General features: G+C 49.5%; 1 protein-coding gene across 10 annotated transcripts; it reads left to right on the top strand.

The window, feature by feature from the left end:
• Positions 1-1,696: 1,696 nt before the first annotated feature.
• Positions 1,697-18,355, top strand: LOC116712893 (reticulon-4-like). Of its 10 annotated transcripts, none has more exons than XM_032552758.1 (9): positions 1,697-2,634; positions 5,908-5,961; positions 7,441-9,264; positions 15,634-15,841; positions 16,291-16,429; positions 16,540-16,609; positions 16,926-16,972; positions 17,051-17,109; positions 17,610-18,355. In XM_032552758.1, the coding sequence occupies exons 1-9, from the start codon at positions 1,914-1,916 to the stop codon at positions 17,650-17,652; spliced, it is 3,165 nt and encodes a 1,054-aa protein (XP_032408649.1). In that variant the 5' UTR covers positions 1,697-1,913; the 3' UTR covers positions 17,653-18,355. The 10 variants fall into 10 exon arrangements, with proteins under 10 accessions (XP_032408649.1, XP_032408650.1, XP_032408653.1 ...); XM_032552759.1 differs by having other exon boundaries at positions 1,698-2,634; positions 7,873-9,264; XM_032552761.1 differs by lacking the exon at positions 1,697-2,634 and adding an exon at positions 2,822-2,903 and having other exon boundaries at positions 7,873-9,264.
• The last annotated feature ends 68 nt before the right edge of the window (positions 18,356-18,423 follow it).

Genomic DNA, 18,423 nt, shown 5'->3' with positions numbered 1-18,423 from the left:
TGGCCCGGTTCCGACCGCTCCGGCGCTGTAAACAGACTAGGTGTTGCTAGGCAACGGCTGCTAATCGGAGCAGTTGCTGGCATCATCTTCATCACCATCATCACCATCCTGCTGAGAGGCTAAAGATAACCCAGAGAGTCAGACAGAACCACCCGGTCCGGTCCGGCCTGGCAGGCCCGAACCTCCCACTGGTTCAGGAGCTGCAAACATCCAGAAGGTTATTTGATAAATGAGTCAGCAGAACGGGTTAAGATGAAACCGAACCGGTCTGGTTCTGAACCGGTCTGGTTCTGACCCGTTTCCGTCTCATGACTCAGTTCTGTTCATGTTCATCCAGGAACTGAGTCAGACCAGGACCGTTCAAGAAGAGAACCGGTCACTCTTCTCATCTCCATCTATCAGAACCGGTTGCCCTGGTAACCCCCTTCACAATAAGAGCCTCTGAGCTGATCATGGCTGACCCAGAAGAAGAAAAGCTTCTCCTGCTGTAACTTGGCTCACATGTCGCCGGCTGCATGGCTCCACGTGAAGCCCCCATAAATACCCCGGTCCGGGGTATTTATGGGGTACATCGGGGTATTTATGCCCCCCTGTTGTCCCCTGTTGCCCTGGATCCCAGCCCAGCTGCTCTGCTGCCACCGGATCGATCCCTCCTCCTCCTCCACTGCAGCTCCACCGCTCTAACTAGGGGTGGAGCCCTCATTTCCCAGCTGGCCTGAACGCAGCACGGCTCCGTCCCGCAGCGGTAGGAACGTTGCGTGACTCCTGATGAGTCCACAGCTGCTGCTGAACATCTGGGCCCATGGCGACTCCAGCTTCCGCTCCTGGACTTCCGGTCTGACCCCCCATCACCACCCCGCCACCACCATGCCGCAGTGGTTCACAGGCTCGACTCATTACTGCATAACATTTTATCTTTTACATTAATATTTTAAATATTATTATTATATTTTTAGTTCGTATTTCTAGTATTCGTATTTTTTAAAATCTTATTTGAATTTTGATGATGAATTTATTTCAGCCAGAATAAATAAATAAAGTAGTTCTTACATTGTTCTATTTGAAACACCCAGTTACCATCAAAATACTCCAGTTATGTATCTGAAAATAAGTGTCTTATTTTAATTTTTAGGTTATTACTTTACTTTTTTACATTAATTTGTTTATTACTCTTGGTTAGTTAGTTAGTTTTTTTATGTTGTTTATTTTTTTATTTATGTACTTTTAAAAATTTGTTTTATTTTATTTATTTTTGCATGTTTTTGTCATTTTGTTTGAAATGTACAGTGTCCTTACGTGTTTTGAGTGGGCTTCTAAATAAATAATAATAATAATAATTATTGTCTCGTCATGAAATGTAACTTTTACCTCTTATGTTTCTCTATTGTTGCTTAGTCAGGTGTAATATCTGATAATAAACACATAAAGTAAATATGGTAAATTGTATTCATGTCGTTATAAAACTCATCGAGGGAAACTGAACCCCAGATCGGTGTAGAAACGAACCTGGACGGTTTAAAACCGAACCTGGGTCCAAACTGTAGCAACCTCCCAGAACTGCTTCTTCTAAATTTTCGCCATGCTTTTAAGGGAGGCGGTGTCAGATTTCGCCCCGCCCACTGAGATCGATCTGATTGGTCAGAGGTCAGGTCCGTCAGAGCTCTGTTCGCACCTGATTGGCTGGCGGGAGTTCCCTCTTCTCGGTTTCGCCATCTGAGGCTCGGGTTCGACGCCGTGGGGCTGCTGTGTGGCGTGGCGCACTTGGGCTCGGTTCGGACAGAAAGAGGAGCGGACCGAAGCGGTTCCGTCGCTTTTCCCGACCGTAGTTCGCTTCAGGGGGGTAATTAGAGCGGAAAACTACCGGAACTGGAACTTTTTCCACTGTGTGAGAAACTTTTTTCAGAGCCAGAAACATGGCAGACAGCGAGGAGGTCTCTTCCAGCACCCCTCTGTTCAGCGAAGGCCACCACTACCAGCCCGAACCGGAACCAGAACCCCAGCTGGACCAAGGGCCCGGCGAGGAACTGTTCAATCCCGATGACATCGTGGACCTGGTCGGCGGGGCTCAGGACGCCCTGGAGCGGCACCGGGCTGAGGAGGAGAGCGGGCTGCAGGAACCTACTGTGACCTCCACCCGACCAGAACCTGTCCGGGAGCCAGAACCAGAACCAGTCCGGGAGCCAGAAACAGAACCTGAACCAGTCCGGGAACCAGAACCAGAACCTGTCTGGGAACCAGAACCTCAAACTGTCCGGGAACCAGAACCAGAACCTGTACAAGTTTATGAGCCAGAACCGGTACCAATCAGAGAACCACAACCTGAGACAGTGTTTCTACAGGAAAATGTGCCAGAACCAGAACCTTTTAAGGAACCAGAACCAATGCTGCTGCAGAAAAGTGTTCCAAAACCGGAACCAATAAAGGAACCAGAACCAGAACCCCAGGCCCCGAAGGAGCCGGAGGTCGTGGCCCCCGGAGCCGAGGCGGGGATCCCCGGCCCGGCCCCCCCGGCTGAGCCTCCTGCCCCGCAGAGCGACGCCCTCCTCGCGGCTGCAGCCCGGGAAGCAGCGCCATCCCCGGCAGAGGCAGCAGCGCAGCCCGCGGTGACACAGGAACCACTGGCTCCGGCTTCGTGTGAGTATCTGAGGGAACAGTTCTGCTCTCTTTAATCGGGACATTTAACCCAGGCTGTTCGGTTTCATCAGAACCGGTACCACAGCTGGAAGCGGGTTGGTTTTTACCGGATTTTAGTGTTTTATCCCCCGGTGAGGGAGAATCTGAACAGCCGGGCGGTGATGCTCCTCAGCCCGGGGAGGACCGCCTCCTGCCCGGGCTGATGCCTGACTCCCTGCCGCTGAGATGGATCTGCAGAATCCCATTGATCGGAACATTTCACCGGGAAGGTTCTGGAACATGTCCGCAGATTTTCCAGCAGGTTTTAGCCCGGTGTTTGCCGTGGTGATGCGGCCCACCTATTCTGTTTGGACCGGATTATGTGTCGGTGTCGACCCGGTGAATTACCCGTTAAATCGCCTCTCCGGTTCCTGAAACCGAGAGAGGGGGTGTCTGGATAAATATGAGCTGGTTCTGTGTGCGGTACCGGTGGCGGTATGGACCGTTTCATGCTCCAGCGCTGCTAACGGTACTGCTTAGGCTGGTTCCATTATCGGACAGCGCCACGGTGCTATTCACTAACACAGACACGCTAAAAACGCTTCATCAGGTGTCTGAGCTGCGCAACTTTCCTAATATAGCAGCTCCGCGATGTCAGGCGGTTGTACTGGCGTTATACTGGCGTTATACTGGTGTCAGCCCGTTGGACGTCCTCTGTTGTGTAATTATGTGGATCAGACGGGTCGATTTGAGCTCATTTCGGTCGACGGAGCAGACAAGGCCGTGTCCGATAATGGAAGCAGCGGTGCTTAGCCCAGCCCAGATTAGTCACAACAAAGGAATCCGCTGGGAGTCCACTCCCAGTCGGTTTACCGCAATCCCAGCTCCGCGCCGGCCAGCGGGATGGAGCTGACAGTAATGTCCGGGCTCCAGCCGCACCCGGACCGACCCCTGCGGGATATGGATCCGGTCCAGAGGCCTGGTCCCGCTGCAGGGCTCAGGTCCGCAGCAGCGGTCCAGAGCCCGGTTCTGGTGCTGTTGTGAGGTGTTTGTTCCTGAGGATGAGGATGATGATGCAGAGTGAAGGTGAGAAGGCCTCAGATCCTCCTGGAGGTGATGGAGGCAGGGTGGGGCCGAGACCCAGAACAAAAGGAAAACACAGATCCCGGTTCGGATCAGCCCAGCCTGGTTCTGCTGGAGGAAAACTAAGATCCGATTCATCCTGAAATAAATCTTCATTTCTAATCCAGATTTTTCCCCATCAGAAAACAGATTTAGTCACCAAAGCATAAATCTACCAGCCTTTAGGAAACATCTGCTAAGTTTATAGCATCATTTCATTACCATGGCAACAAGGTGGAGTTTTTACAACCCAGAGCTGAACTTTGACCCCACATCCCAGAGGAAGGATGAATGTCTCTGAGGGTTTAATCCCAAACTCCAACATCTCTCTGACCAGAGCAGCAGCTGATGATGTCATCATGTTTAGCTGTTAGCATGTTAGCATGAGCAACGGTCTTCAGTCAGAAGCCTTTTCAGATTCACTGCGTTACTGACTGGAGATGTTTTGAAGAAACTCGGATGATCTGAGTTACATTTGGCTTCTCTTCTGGACAAATAAAGGTTTATTCAAAGTGTTTTAAAGGAAATTAAAGGAGGAGTTAAAATGAAGATCTAATAAGCAAATTAACATCTGAGTCATGATAGAAACGATCTGGTGAAGCAGCTCTGTGTTTTGAAGCTCTAATATTTATCAGAAACAACAAAGTCTCAGCGTCATGGTAACCAAGATTATTTTTAGATTAGATTGAAGGAATAAAAAGTTAATGTGGAGAAAAACACTGAAAAATTCATGTTTGATCAAATATTGGATGTTTTGTGTTATTAAAAGAAAGTGGAACCAGACTGGAGCCTTGAGGATCTCCACATGTAAACCAAGATGGCCGCCGACTGAGAGATAATAATAAAACATTCAGAGTTTCTCCAGAACCGGCCCAGGTTCTGAACTGTGTTCCTGTTTGTGGGTCGGCTAGCTCTCTGGGTCGGGTCGGGTCAGGCGGTCCAGGTTCTGTTTGGGTCGGGCAGCCGGGCTCCATGTGTCGACACTAATCTGGTTCTAATCTGTTGGCGCCGGTCCAAATGCCCTGAGGAAGAGGTTTGATCTGGGTCAGAACCAGCTACAGCTGACCCGGGTTTGTTTACAGCTGGAGGTTCCTGAGAGTTCAGAACCAGAACCAGCTTCATTCTTAATGAAACCAGAACCAGAACCGGGCTCTGTGCTGTCACCGTCATCCCACTGGGTCGGATCAAACAAACAGACGCCGCCAGGTTCTGGTTCTGCTTCAGGCTGTTAGAACTAGTTCTGATGAACCGGGTCAGATTCATCATGAGCGATCCGAACAGAACCCAGAACCCTGAGCTCAGTCAGGTGGTTCTGTTTGGTTTCCTCACTTTACAGCCTGATCAGAGTTCTGTCTGAACGATCAGAACCTGTCCAGTCCTGACTGATGTCCGGTTCTGATGATGGCTGATCCATCAGAACCTGGCCAGAGGTTCTGACCCGACCCGCTTCCTTCAGACAGACAATGAGACCAACAAAGTTTCTCTGGTTCTGATCATCTGGGTTCTAACTGGGTTCACTTCAGAACCAACTGGGTGAACAGTTCCTTTTACGTATGAACAGTTCTCCCAGGATGTGAACAGTTCTCCCAGAATGTGAACAGTTCTTCCAGGATGTGAACAGTTCTCCCAGGATGTGAACAGTTCTCCCAGGATGTGAACAGTTCTTCCAGGATGTGAACAGTTCTTCCAGGATGTGAACAGTTCTCCCAGGATGTGAACAGTTCTCCCAGGATGTGAACAGTTCTTCCAGGATGTAAACAGTTCCTTCTGCAGCCTGAACTGCTTCGTGATGGAACTTGAACAGTTCTTCTAGTTATTAATAAAATCATTCATATTTATCCACTGGACTAATTTCTCTGAACGAACTGCCGTGTTTATTTGCCTTCAACCAGAACCAGAACCCAGTCAGTGACGGGTCAGAACCAGCGCTGTGATCTGATTGGACAGCGGTTGGTGATGTAATGGTTGAATTTTGATTCGCTGACCGTTGTCATGGTATCTGAACCTGTACTGGGTTGGTTCAGAACAAATGAAACGGTCCTGCTAAGCTAACGTGATTGCAGATCTTCTTCCTGTTTCAAAATAAAAGCATGTCCTGTTATGTTTCTTCTGATGCATGCGTCCTGATTCTGGTTCGCCCTGCTCTCTGACCTCTGACCTCTCCTCCTGCAGATGCATCTTCTCCTGCTAAAGCTCAGCCTCTTCTTCTGATGCAGCTCCCTACAGGCAAGTTCTCCGTCCTCCTCAGTAGATCCAGCATGTCAGCTGACCTTCAGCAGGTCACAAAGTGTTGATGATGCATCGTGGTTCAGACGGTCCTGCAGCCTGACTGAGGTCACCCAGGTCACCCAGGTCAGGCAGGAGGACCGTCATGTTGGATCATGTGACTCACTGAGCATGGATTATTGGCACCACACCTGGACCAGATCCTGCCTCGATGTTTAGACCAGAGAACGGTTCAGACAGACCCTTCCCTCCCTCAACCCCCAGAACCAGAACACAGGAGCAGCTGGGTTCTCCAGATGTTCTACTGAGCCTGGTTTGGACCTGCAGAATTTTCTCTGCTGTACATCACTGGCAGCAGGTTAAACACCCTTCAGGCTTTAGCCTTCTGCTTCAGTGCCAGAACAGAACCAGGGACAGAGATGTAAATGGTTCAACCTGCAGGGAGCTGGCAGGTTTAGAAGAACCACCGGGTAACGATCTGGACTTTGACCGAACAGAACTCCCAGCTGGTGGTTCATTTATGTCACTAGTACACACAGTTAAAGGTAACTCCATAGGTCTTGACTCTAATGCCTCGTTTCCACTGAGCGCTGCGGTTCGATATGCTATGTTATGATCCGACGTATACAGGAGAACCTATCTACCGCCAGATGGACCCGTAACAGGGCAGATTGGGTTAAACCCAAAGGCCTAATGTTGTGTCATAGTACTATGACAACAAATGTAACACATTAGTGTCTGCTGATGGTTTTTTCTGTCCGCTGATCAATGGACGGTATTGTATGTTGCCAGTATCTCCACCTTAACCGTACCGTACCTCTGTCCTGGGGCCCTGCAGATGAAGGGGCCCTGGAGCGATGCGGTATGGTTGTATGGCCACTTTGACAATGAAAACACAATGCTGTACCAAACTGCACTGACCAGTGGAAACGAGGCATTCGAAGTTTCATCATGGGCCCTCTGTCTGCTGTAGGCATCTCCATCCAACCCCAGCCAACCGCGGAACAGAATAGATCCAACGCCTGATGGTAGGAAATCTGAGTTCAGAGACTGAGCTGTTCCTGCAGGACGCACTGGTTTCTGCCCATTCCTTCACATCCCATTATGTCTGCCCTTGGTTCTGGACCTGCTAGCTCCTTTCAACCAGAATCTTTAAATCCCAGTCAGAGGTCTGCATGTGGACCAAATTATGTCCATCAGAACAGTCCTTCATGTTTTCACCAGTCGGTGTAGAACTTTTGGATCAATTTACCCAGCAGCTCCTAAACGTTGAGTTTTTACCAAACAGCTGTCTCTGTTTTGGGGAATGCAGGACTGGTGGTGAATGTCCAGCAGCTTTTGTCTGGTCTGGACCTCCAGGTCTCTCTGGAAACCTTCCTTAGAGTGGATTGTACCCAGGTGTGGTGGGCACTGTAAGGAATGGAGTATGTTTTTGATATTTGTGCTGTATGCGTTCTCCCTCCTCCCTCTCTACTCAAGAACTTGGGCAGAAGGGTGACTCCCCTGCACCCATCTCTCCTATCTCCCCTCTCCACTCACCCGACTCTCTGGAAGAGCTTTCTCTGACCGAGAGTCCCAACCAGCCCCCTCCCCCAGGATCTGCTGCACCCCTGGGCTCCTTCTCCATCACACCCCCCACTATTCTCTCCAAGAATATGCCTTGGGATGGCGAAGAAGGCGACTCTGGACCCGGACGTGGTAAAACCAAGGAGGACCTTCTAGATTCCCTAGCTGCTCCCTACCTGAGTTTAGGGAAAGACTCAGGGCCTCATAATCCGTGTGAAGACAGCGGCATTTCGTTTTCCCCCGAAGAGAAGATGATTAGCTCAGACAGGTCCTCCACCGGCCCCTCCCCTGTCAACCCTCTGATGATGGTTCATGAGTCTCACCTTACCTCCTCTAACCCAACAGAGCACTGGGATTCACCGTTCCTCTCATCTGAAGACAACTCCAAAGTCTCCATGGATTCCTTCACCAAGGACACAACACCCATTAGCTCCTCCAAATATGAACCAGACGTTTGTGGCAACCAGTCTGATGAAGATGAAGACTTGAATTATGAGGTAAAGAAGAATAATAACCCGTTTGACGGATATTCCCCGCTAGCCGACAGTGGCTACTCCCATTTTGGAGAACCGAAGTCTGACACCAAGATGTCAGAGAGTCCCACACCAGATCTGGTCCAGTACAGGCAGACTGGAGAGTCCCAGGAGAACCAACCATCCATCCTAGACGGGGGAAAACTTTTCGAGACCACTAAGACGGCCAGTGAAACCCTCTTGGAGTCAATGAACCAGTTCTCATCTGGTCTGAAAGAAGATGATGAGGAAGAAGATGAAGAGGATTCTGCTTTGCCACCGTCGCTTCCAGACATCCTGAAGTCTTCCCCTCTCAACCCTGACAAAGTGGACTCTGGCTCTTCTGAGGGAAGTCCGGAGGAGCAGAGCCCCATCCTGGAACGCCGGATGATGGAGTCGCCCAACCCTCCGATCAACCTATCCGCCAACAACCCGTTTGCTTTTGATACCAAAGTGTCTCTCCTGAAGGAGATGACCGAGGAGATGGAGGCGAGATCTGCAGATGGTACAACCGTTGAAGACAGCAAAAACTTTGGAGCCTTTGATCTGGTCAAGGAGGCTGAGGAGACCACCCCGCCGAAGGTCAAAGCAGAGGAACCTGTCCAGATTGAGCAGAAAGACTGGTTCTCCAGCAACGATTCTCCCAAAAGGCCTGAAAGGTTTGAACCGCTTGACTTTCAGAGCAAGAAGACCACCACCGAAGATTCAGACTCTGAGTCTCCGACCGCAGATTCCCTGTCGCCTGTTCTGGAGGCCATGGCCAAGAACCCTGCCAGCTTCCAGGTAGAAACGGAGAAGAAAGACCTGAAGATGGAGCTGGAGGAGCCGGAGGTTGCTGAGGAGGTGTCTGAGCACGAGGTCTCCTCAGAGGAGTTTGAGTTCATTGAGCGACCGCCCCGAGGTGTGATCGATGAGTTCCTCGAGGCTCTGGACCCCTCCAAGTTCTCATCCCCGAAGCCTCCAGAGATCCCCCTGGATGATGACCTCGGCTTCAGCCTGAAGGACACGCCTGCCGTCGCGGTTCCTGAGCCAGAAGCCCTTAGCCAGAGCTCCTACCACCTCCTCACCCAGGCCTCAACACAGAAGACCAAGACCGAGCTGGAGACCCCCCCGAGCCAGGCGCCACCCGCCCGCCTGCCGGCCGGGAACCCCGAGCAGCCGGCCCCCCAGAGGAGCGCCGCGGGCAGCAAACTGTTTAAGATGCCAAACCTGAACATAAGAGCAGGTAACAGAAAGTCGTCCCAGCATGGTCTCCACCCCCAACCCACGTCACCCCCCCATGCTCCACCCCCCGGTCACCTCCCTCGCCCTCCTCATTCTCTGCCCCCCCCATGATCCACCCACAAACACTCCTTGGTTTCCACCAGAACCTCCATCTTCATCCACATCCCATCCATCTCCACCTTTCAGTTTGACTCCACCCGTCCCCTCCGCCATACATCATCTTCTGTTCCTGCATCGTCCCGGTTCTGTTCTGGTTCTGTTCTACATTAACTCCTGCGTTTGGTTCTGTTGGACTTTTGGAGTGTTTTGTTCATGTTTTCTCCTCTAACCCGTCCTCTGCCCTGAAACATTCTCGCTCCCTGGTGAGCGGGAACCAGAACCGGGTCGGTCCAGCTGCTGTCCTCAGTATCAGGGTGTTGAGTTAGACCGCGGTATCCGAGCTTTCCTCGACTCTGGAAATAACCGGAGATATGGCTCTGCAACCCAACACCTCCTGAGGGGCCCCAGCTCTCCCTCAACAGAACTGGACCAGACCGGACCGGACCGGACCGGCGTGTTCTCTGCAAACCTCGACTCTGGAGCTGCTGGGTTCAGAAAAACATTCATAACCAACAAAATTAAAGATTTTAATCAGATCAGAAAATAAAATGTTATGAAACGGATCAGGAAGCAGAACCCAGTCAGGAGGTCCTGCTCCTCCTGTTCCTCCTCCTCCTCTTCTTCCTCCTCTTTCTCCTCCTCCTCTTCCTCCTCCTCCTCCTCTTCCTCCTCCTCCCTGCATTGCGACATTCTCAGCTCCTCACTTCGTTCTCCAGAAACCAGTCAGCAAATGTTCTGCTGATGTAATGTTGATCCGATCCGATCAGCCTCATTGATCTGCTGCCTCATCCGGTTCTGATGGTTCTGCTGGTTCTGCTGGCTCAGATGTATTCATACACCAGCTGGATCCTGAAACAAAATGTTTGCTGTGGCTATAAATATCTGTCAGTAAACAGAATAATTATTAACAAAACTAGTTATTTAGATCAGAATAACCAAGAATTTCTTCATTATCAGGAAAATAACAGCCAGATATTTCAGTCTAAACATTTATAAATAAACCCATAAATGATGTTTGTGGAATAAATACAGACAAACTTCTCTCCATTATAAAAGAGTTTATTAACAAAAATAACTCAACCTAACACTTTAATCAACAATCTAGTAACTTTCACCTGAACTACTGATGAACAGATCACAGAATGATGTGGTGGACACACTATGCTAATCCGCTAGCAGCTGAGCTAACTTTTAGTTTTGTGGATTAGCATATTTAGCTTCCCCTAAAGGATTTTTTCCAGATAAATTCTAAAGTGCTGTTAGTAGAAGCACTTCTGCTAATCATATCCACTCAGAATAACCATAATAATAATATACTTTCAAATAGCAAAGCTAATGTTTCGTTTAGCGCGTTAGCCAATGCTTAGCTCACTTAGCTCTACAGCGCTAATTTACCAGGCTGCAGTGGTGGGCACACTTGAGCCAATCATGTTGCTGTAGCACGTTAGCATTAGCTTCTACTAATTACCATGTTGATTTTGTGCTTTAGCATTAGCTTTAGAGTTAGCACAGCTAACCTTTTAATGAGCGGTGGCCACTATTGGTAATCAATAACCATTTGGATAATTGATTCTTGATCTACTGAGAAAGTGATGAATTTAATTTCTGTCTACATAAATGAGACATTGAGGAACAATTTTACTGACACATGCAGGTTTTCTGTTTGATTCTAATTACAAACACTGCAGCTGAAGTGCCCTTTAGCAATCACTAATTATTTTTATCATGACTCTGTAGAACCTACTGGTTTCCTTCCAGTCTGGATAACTTGAAATGCTGCAGGTGTTTATCGATGAGCCGGTTCTGTTCAACCCATCAGGTTTACGCTGCTGGATCAGAACCTTCATCTTATCTTTACAAGTTTTTGTTTTTCAAACTGACAGCAGCTGGAAAAAGAACTGTTCAAAGGAATCATTAAGGGTCAGAATGAATCATGTTCATGGCGAGTGGATGGATTCTGCAGACTGACCAGAGGTCAGAGGTCATGTTGGTGTTGATCTGGTTGGAGGAGAGGCTTTTAGCTTGATCCCCCAGTGCATGATGGGAGCTGGAGTCTTTTCTGCTGTCTGGGTCTGACTCAGTTTGAACTCTGCAGTGGACCAGAGGGAGCAGCGCCCCCTGGTGGCTGAATGCAGCCACTAACAGAATAGACCAGCTTTTCTCAAACGTTCATTTTTCCAGATTAAATAAATAAAACTGAGCTCTGATGGATTAACGCTGGAGATCTTGTTGGGTTTAAAGCCTCAGAAACTCACTTTGGAGCTCCGTTCTTAAAGTTAACGTCAAAAATTAATTAAGTAATACTGATATAAGAAAATAGGTTTAGTTTTTAAAATCAGTTTCACCAGGTCAGCCATTCATTTAGAAATCTCAGTTTCAAACTCAATATGTAATTAGCAAGCTAAATATTTAGCTTCAAACAGAATACTTAGCCTGGAGCTAAATATTTAGCTAACTAACTAAATGTCTAACTGGTTAGTTAAGTATTCAGTTTACAAGCAAAATATTTAGCTTGGAGCTAAATGTTGCGCTAATAGCCTGAAGATTTGCTAAGTGAACGAATCCTCCATGTTTCCTCTCAGGCTGCGTCGCCATGGCAACCTGAGCTGGTCCCACCGCAGCAGGAGTCAGATTATAATCTGGAGGAAGCAGGTCCAGATGTTTCCACAGAACAGACCTGTTCTCAGATCCTGATCCAGAGGTCAGAGGTCATTGAGCAACTGGTTACAGGAGGTGGAGCAGCTCCAATGGGGCGGGTCCAGTTGGTTTAGTCAGAACCGGGTTATTATGGCGAATAATGCAGAAAGGTTTCATCTGGAGGAGGAAGAGGAGGAGGAGGATGAAGAAGAGGAGGAGGATGAAGAAGAGGAGGAGGATGAAAAAGAGGAGGAGGAGGTCCAGGCGCTGCGTCACGGTTCAGTCAGCTGACAGCAGGAGGAGCTGCTGTCCTTCCTCCTCCTCTTCCTCAGCCTCCCTCTCTCTGCTCACTCGCCCGGCTGGTGGGAATGTGTGTCTGCTGATCGGGTCGGATCGGGTCGGACGGCATGGAGAGCAGCTGCATGGAGAGGAAGGAGCCGGTCAGCTGGTCCTGGAGGGAGCAGGGTAGGCTGGTTCTGGTTGGTTCTGATTGGGTCCAAATGGTTCTGATTAGATCTGGTTGTCGGGTTCACAGACGGGACCTTTGGACGTGCAGCGAGCCAGGTCAAAGGTCAGGTTAATGATTGGTTGCAGAGGAACTGCAGTTAAAGCTGCAGTCTGACCAGAACCAGAACCAGCTGCTGGGTTCTGCTCATCAAGCAGTCAGCTGGAGGTCTGCAGAGGTCCAAACGGATCAGGCCCTCGGCACCGCCTCCCGACTGCTGAGGCGGCGATTAGATCATTGATCCGTTTGGTTCTGGAGAACGGTCCAGAGGTTATCTGGTTCTGACTGGGCCAGGTTCTGTCCTGCTGGAGGTTCTGATGGTTTTGGATCAAAACCAGGAGGAAACAACAGAACCCATCAGAAGAGGCTGGTTCTGGTCTGTTGTCACTGATCCAGCTGCATGCTGACTCAGCAGCGGTGTGTGTGTGTCCCTCAGCTCTGGTTCTGGTTCTGCTGGACCTGTTCTCCCAGCATGCACCTGGCCTGCAGCTGATTTGAATGTTGGACCTTTTATCTGCAGCGCTTTGCTTTTACGACCTGCTTTTACAACCTGGGCCGACTGAACCGGGCTTATCAGCGCCGGGTCGGGTTCTGGACCGGAGTAACCTATATCAGCGGTTCTGACTCGTCTGGGACAGAACTCAGAATCGCAGCCAGGAGGGACATGGTGGTGGCAGCATCATGCTGTGGGAAACAGGGCAGAGCATTATGGGATGGTTGAGATCAGAGCTGATTCATGGGATCTAATGGCCTAGTCAAAGCCCAGACCTGAGTCCAGCTGATTGTAAACTGGTACAGATGTTCAGAAGACCTGCAGCCAGACCCGGTTCCGGGTTAAAAACAAGGGCACGCCGCACTTTTCAGATTTATATCCATAGAATTGAAAAACGGAAGTAGTTTTCTTTGCTTCCTGTTGTGATCGATAAACTCATTTCCAAGTTATTGTGAGGAATTTATCCAGATTTATTAATAAATCGGTGAATATTTTAATACGGTAATAAACTCTCCTCGCTGGTTTATTGATCATATATTGGAAATAAATTAGTAAATATGGTGATTGTCTCCTCCGTGGGGCCGAGCTGCGCATGTCCCGCCCCCGCCCACGGAGCGTGATCTCCGGTCAGCCGGAGGCGGAGCCGCCGTGCTGCTGCTGGAGGCTCCGGGAGGTTCAACATGGACGCCGAGCGGGGTTAGTGAGCTTCGATGTCCTCTGGTAGCGCTCTGGCAGCGGGCTTTGGCCGCCCGGGAGGCGGGCGGAGCGGGGCTCAGACCGGCACCGGCTGCGGGAGGAGCGGGCCTCCTGCGGAGGTTAACCCGGACTCTGAGGTTCTGTCCCGGCGTGAGGCGGGGGTCTGTCCGGGGAGGAGGAGGGAGGTGAAACGGGTCAAACGGGACGAGTTGAACCGGAGCGGCGGTGAAACCAGATCTGTGGCCGGGTAGAGAGCGCTGCGGTGCGGGCTCTATTTTTAGCCTGCTCCGGTGCCGCGGGCAGCCTGTTACCATATGAGGCAGGCGGCCACATTTGGAGCCTCGCTCCCCCTCCTGCTCCGCCCGGTCCGCCTCAGCCGCTGGTTCTTCTGGGAACATGGCTGTCTGCAGGAAGCTAACGGTTAGCATGCTAACACCGGCGGAAGCGAGGCGAGTTGAGCGGAAATGATCATTTCTGGTTTAATCGGAAGCTGCAATCGTGTTTAACCGAGTATAGTTTATATTTAGGTCGAGTTTAAACCCGCTGAACTGGACGCAGGTTAACCTGCAGGAGGTGAAGTTAGTCTGTGATTCACAGCGCCATTAAATATGGGATGTCTTATAGAAATAGCAGCAATATTTTTTTATAGACTCTCATAACAATCTTATAAATTACACAACTTAAAAAAATATTTAACTAGCATGCTAAATATTTAAGAAGATAAGTAAATATTTTAAAAAAAGAATATTCATCAAAGTAAATATTTAGTTTAGAGCTAAATATTTAGTCAACAATGTAAACAAGCTAAATATTTAGCATGCTAACGAAATATTTAGCTTAAAAGGTAAGCTTACTCCTAGACTTAGACTTAGTCTGACTTTATTGTCATTTTGCATGCACAGGGTGTATACAGAACAAAATTTCGTTGCATACGACTCAGGACATGTTTGAGGTTCCAATGTTGTGAGGTTACTCCAGAATAAAATAAAATACAGTATAAAATATGAATATAAAATATAAAGTGCAGGACTGACAGTAAAATAGAAGTTATTAAGCTCTGTACATGTGCAAGGTATGAAGTGGAGACCAGTTTTTGAGTGCAGTCCAGTTAAGAGTTCAGCAGTCTGATAGCAAGTGGGAAAAAGCTGTTTCAGAACCTGGTGGACCTGCACCGGATGCTGCAGAACCTCTTTCCAGAGGGCAGCAGGGAGAACAGTCCATGGTGGGGGTGTGAGGGGTCACTGATGATGTTTCGGCCTCGGGACACGCAGCGCTGGGATGAAATGTCCTGGATGGAGGGAAGGGGGGCCCCGATGATCCTCTCTGCTGTCCGCACCACTCAGCATTGGAGCTAAAATTAGTTTGAAACTGTGACATTTATCAGTGAATGAACAACAAGCTGCAGATGAACCTGTTTTCTCCTCACAGGCAGAAAAATCTAATTATTTCTGTTCATTTTGAGAGTAACTTTACAAACCTGCATAATGATGAGTTGTCCTGTTTTAGCGAGTGGATCAAAGATTTTACTCAGGCCTGTGTTTATGGTTCTGGTCCAGAACGGACTGCAGGAAGGAGTTATGGATCTGGACCTTGGACTAGACCACTCTGTTTGGTTCTGCTGCAGAATCACAAACTTTAACCGTTTAGCAGCTCAAACAGCGTGCAGCGTTAGTTTTAGCATGACATCAGCAGGAAGTGACACATCTCTGAGCGGTTTGGACCTTCAGAGGCAGGACTTGATCAGAACTTTGACCCGGTTGGTTGAACCAGGTTTCCCTCCGTCTTCATGAACCAATCATCTGCTCCGTTTCACCTGGGTCACTTATTAATGTTTATCAATTCAGCAGTGAAGCTCTGGTTCTGGTTCTGGTTCCTGTCACCAGGCTTCCAGCAGGTCAGAGGTCGTTCCTGCTGACCGTCTGTCTGTGTCTGCCCCCTAGTGGTGGAGCTGGTGTACTGGCGCGACGTGAAGACGACGGGCGTTGTGTTCGGCGCGGCGCTGCTGCTGCTGCTGTCGCTCAGCGTCTGCAGCATCGTCAGCGTCTGCTCCTACATCGGCCTGGCGCTGCTGTCCGTCACCATCTGCTTCCGGATATACAAGGGCATCCTGCAGGCCATCCAGAAGTCCGACGAGGGACACCCCTTCAAGTGAGTCCGCTTCTGACCCGGTTCTGATCCGTTCTCACCCGGTTCTGATCCGTTCTTAAGATTCAGTGCCTCAGATGTTATAAAGTAAAATAATAAACACTTCCTGGTTCCTGGTCCACTTTGGTTCTGTTGGTTCTGCTCAGCGGTTCTGGTCCAGATGGGATTATTCCAGCTCCATGGTCGGTTGATCTGCTTCTGGCTGCAGATCAGAACCTTTCTGAGTCCAGACTCATTAACAGGGATTATCAGGAGCTGAGCTCAGAGAATCTGGACCAGAACCAGCTGGATCAGAACCAAAGCAGGTTTCCTGCTCAGTTTGCAGCTCAGATGAACCCAAACAGGATCTGGAATCGTTTTTACATCCTACCAAACCTCAGAACCAGACATGGGGCCGGGTCGGACTCTGTTACCATGGAAACCTTCTGACTCACCTCTGCCCCGCCCCGCAGGCTGTACCTGGACCAGGAGGTGGCGCTGTCCGCGGACCTGGCCCACAAGTACAGCGACGTGATTCTGGAGAAGCTGAACTGGACCATCGAGGAGCTGAGGCGTCTGTTCCTGGTGGAGGACCTGGTGGACTCCATCAAGGTGAGGCAGAACCTCTGGGTCCGGTTCTGATTGGTTCTGATGATAAACGGATCATTAAACACGAGGTTCTGATTGGTTCTGACCCAGTTTCTCCCGCTGTCATCTTGCAGTTTGCGATTCTGATGTGGATCCTGACCTACATTGGCGCCTTTTTCAACGGACTCACTCTGCTGATCCTCGGTGAGCGACGGCGCCCTCTAGTGGAGGTTCTATGGCGGCGCCCTCTAGTGGAGGTTCTATGGCGGCGCCCTCTAGTGGGGGTTCTGCTGCAGCGCCCTCTAGTGGAGGTTCTATGGCGGCGCCCTCTAGTGGAGGTTCTATGGCGGCGCCCTCTAGTGGGGGTTCTGCTGCAGCGCCCTCTAGTGGAGGTTCTATGGCGGCGCCCTCTAGTGGAGGTTCTATGGCGGCGCCCTCTAGTGGAGGTTCTGTGGCGGCGCCCCCTGGTGGCGCTGCAGCAGGCGGTCCTCTGGGTTCTAATGATGTCCTCCTCTTGCAGGTCTGGTCGGAGCGTTCAGCTGCCCAATCATCTATGAGAAACACCAGGTAGGACCCTGACATTACCCAGAATGCATCAGCAGTGCTGCTGGAGGTCCAACTGGTCTAACTTCCTGTCTCTCTCAGGCTCAGATCGATCACTACCTGGCGCTGGTCACCAACCAGGTCAAGGATATTGTGGAAAAGTAAGTCAATAAGAATCTAAAATAAAGTCTTTGCTGAGTTTCAAAATAAAAGCCCAGCTGTGACTTTAGGAAACAGGCTTTTAATGTGAAAGAGTTCACCAGGAAGTAGATGGTTCATACCTGATGACGTATCCTAGTGATACGAACACTTTATATAATTGAGTTTAAATTGTATTCAATAAATGATTCAGGAAATCAAACAGCAGGATCCCAGTGGAGGAGCAGGAAACTTCACTGGTGACCCAGAGTTACTGGGAAACCTTCTGTCTGCTATATTAATATTCTCAGCATTAATGCACAGAGCTGCTGATGCTGCTGCTGCGTTTCCTCACTTTAGTTCTGTAATTTCAATGTGCGTAGTTTTGAGGTCAGTGACCTCTGTCTCCTACTGATGACCTCACAGTGAAACATGGACTGAAACATGGAGGTGAAGAACATCATGAAGTGTTTTATTTTGACATGTACGGCGGCTCACTTCCTGTTTCCTGTTTGTGTTTCAGGATTCAGGAAAAGGTTCCCGGACTGAAGCGCAAGGCGGAGTGAAGGAACGGGAGGTCAAAGGTCGGATTCAGGAAGTCCTGATGGGAGGGGGAGGGGGGCTGGAGGAAACGAAATGAAGGAGGAAGAGGAGGGTGAGGGGGGTAATGAAGGAGGAAGAGGAGGATCAGGTGGGCGCTGCCCTTAATGATGTATTTGTCAGATTATTAAACTTTTTATTTTATTTTTTTTCCATTTCAGAATTCCTTATTTTGTGTTTCTGAGAATCGTTCAGTGGCTTTGATGATGATGATGATGATGATCATCAGCTCTGTTTTATTTCTGTGAACCAATCAGAGTCTCGGAAACATTTTAAAGCTGGTTGGCCCCGCCCCCTTCCCCTCAGCCTGTCACAGGCAGCAGGTTGGGGAGGGGCTGCTGTGAGGAAGAGGAGGGGCCTGCACTAAACTCTTCATCGCTGCTCAGTAGCTGTAGAACCATGTAGAACAATCCATTACCCTGTTAGATCATCGTCATCCCGCTGTCTCCTAGGAAACGGCCGGGCGTTTCCCTCCGCCAGGTGTTGTTTCCAGGTGAGGTGGGCGGAGCTTAAAGCGTCTGTTTGTTCTGCTTCTTTAATCGTGAATGATAAACTTCTTCTTCTTCTTCACCTGTGCTGATTAAACTCCGCTGGAGTCGTGTTGTGGAATGCATTGTGAGATGTAAACAGTTATCAATAAAGCTTCTAGACAAACTACCAGAACCAGAACCACGAGTCCTTCATGTCTGCCGCTAACCGGGTCAGAACCGGAACCATCACAGGGTTCTGGCTGGACA

Source organism: Xiphophorus hellerii, chromosome 22, assembly GCF_003331165.1.
Source record: "Xiphophorus hellerii strain 12219 chromosome 22, Xiphophorus_hellerii-4.1, whole genome shotgun sequence".
Classification (NCBI taxonomy): domain Eukaryota; kingdom Metazoa; phylum Chordata; class Actinopteri; order Cyprinodontiformes; family Poeciliidae; genus Xiphophorus; species Xiphophorus hellerii.
This window is presented reverse-complemented; position numbering and strand designations above follow the sequence as displayed.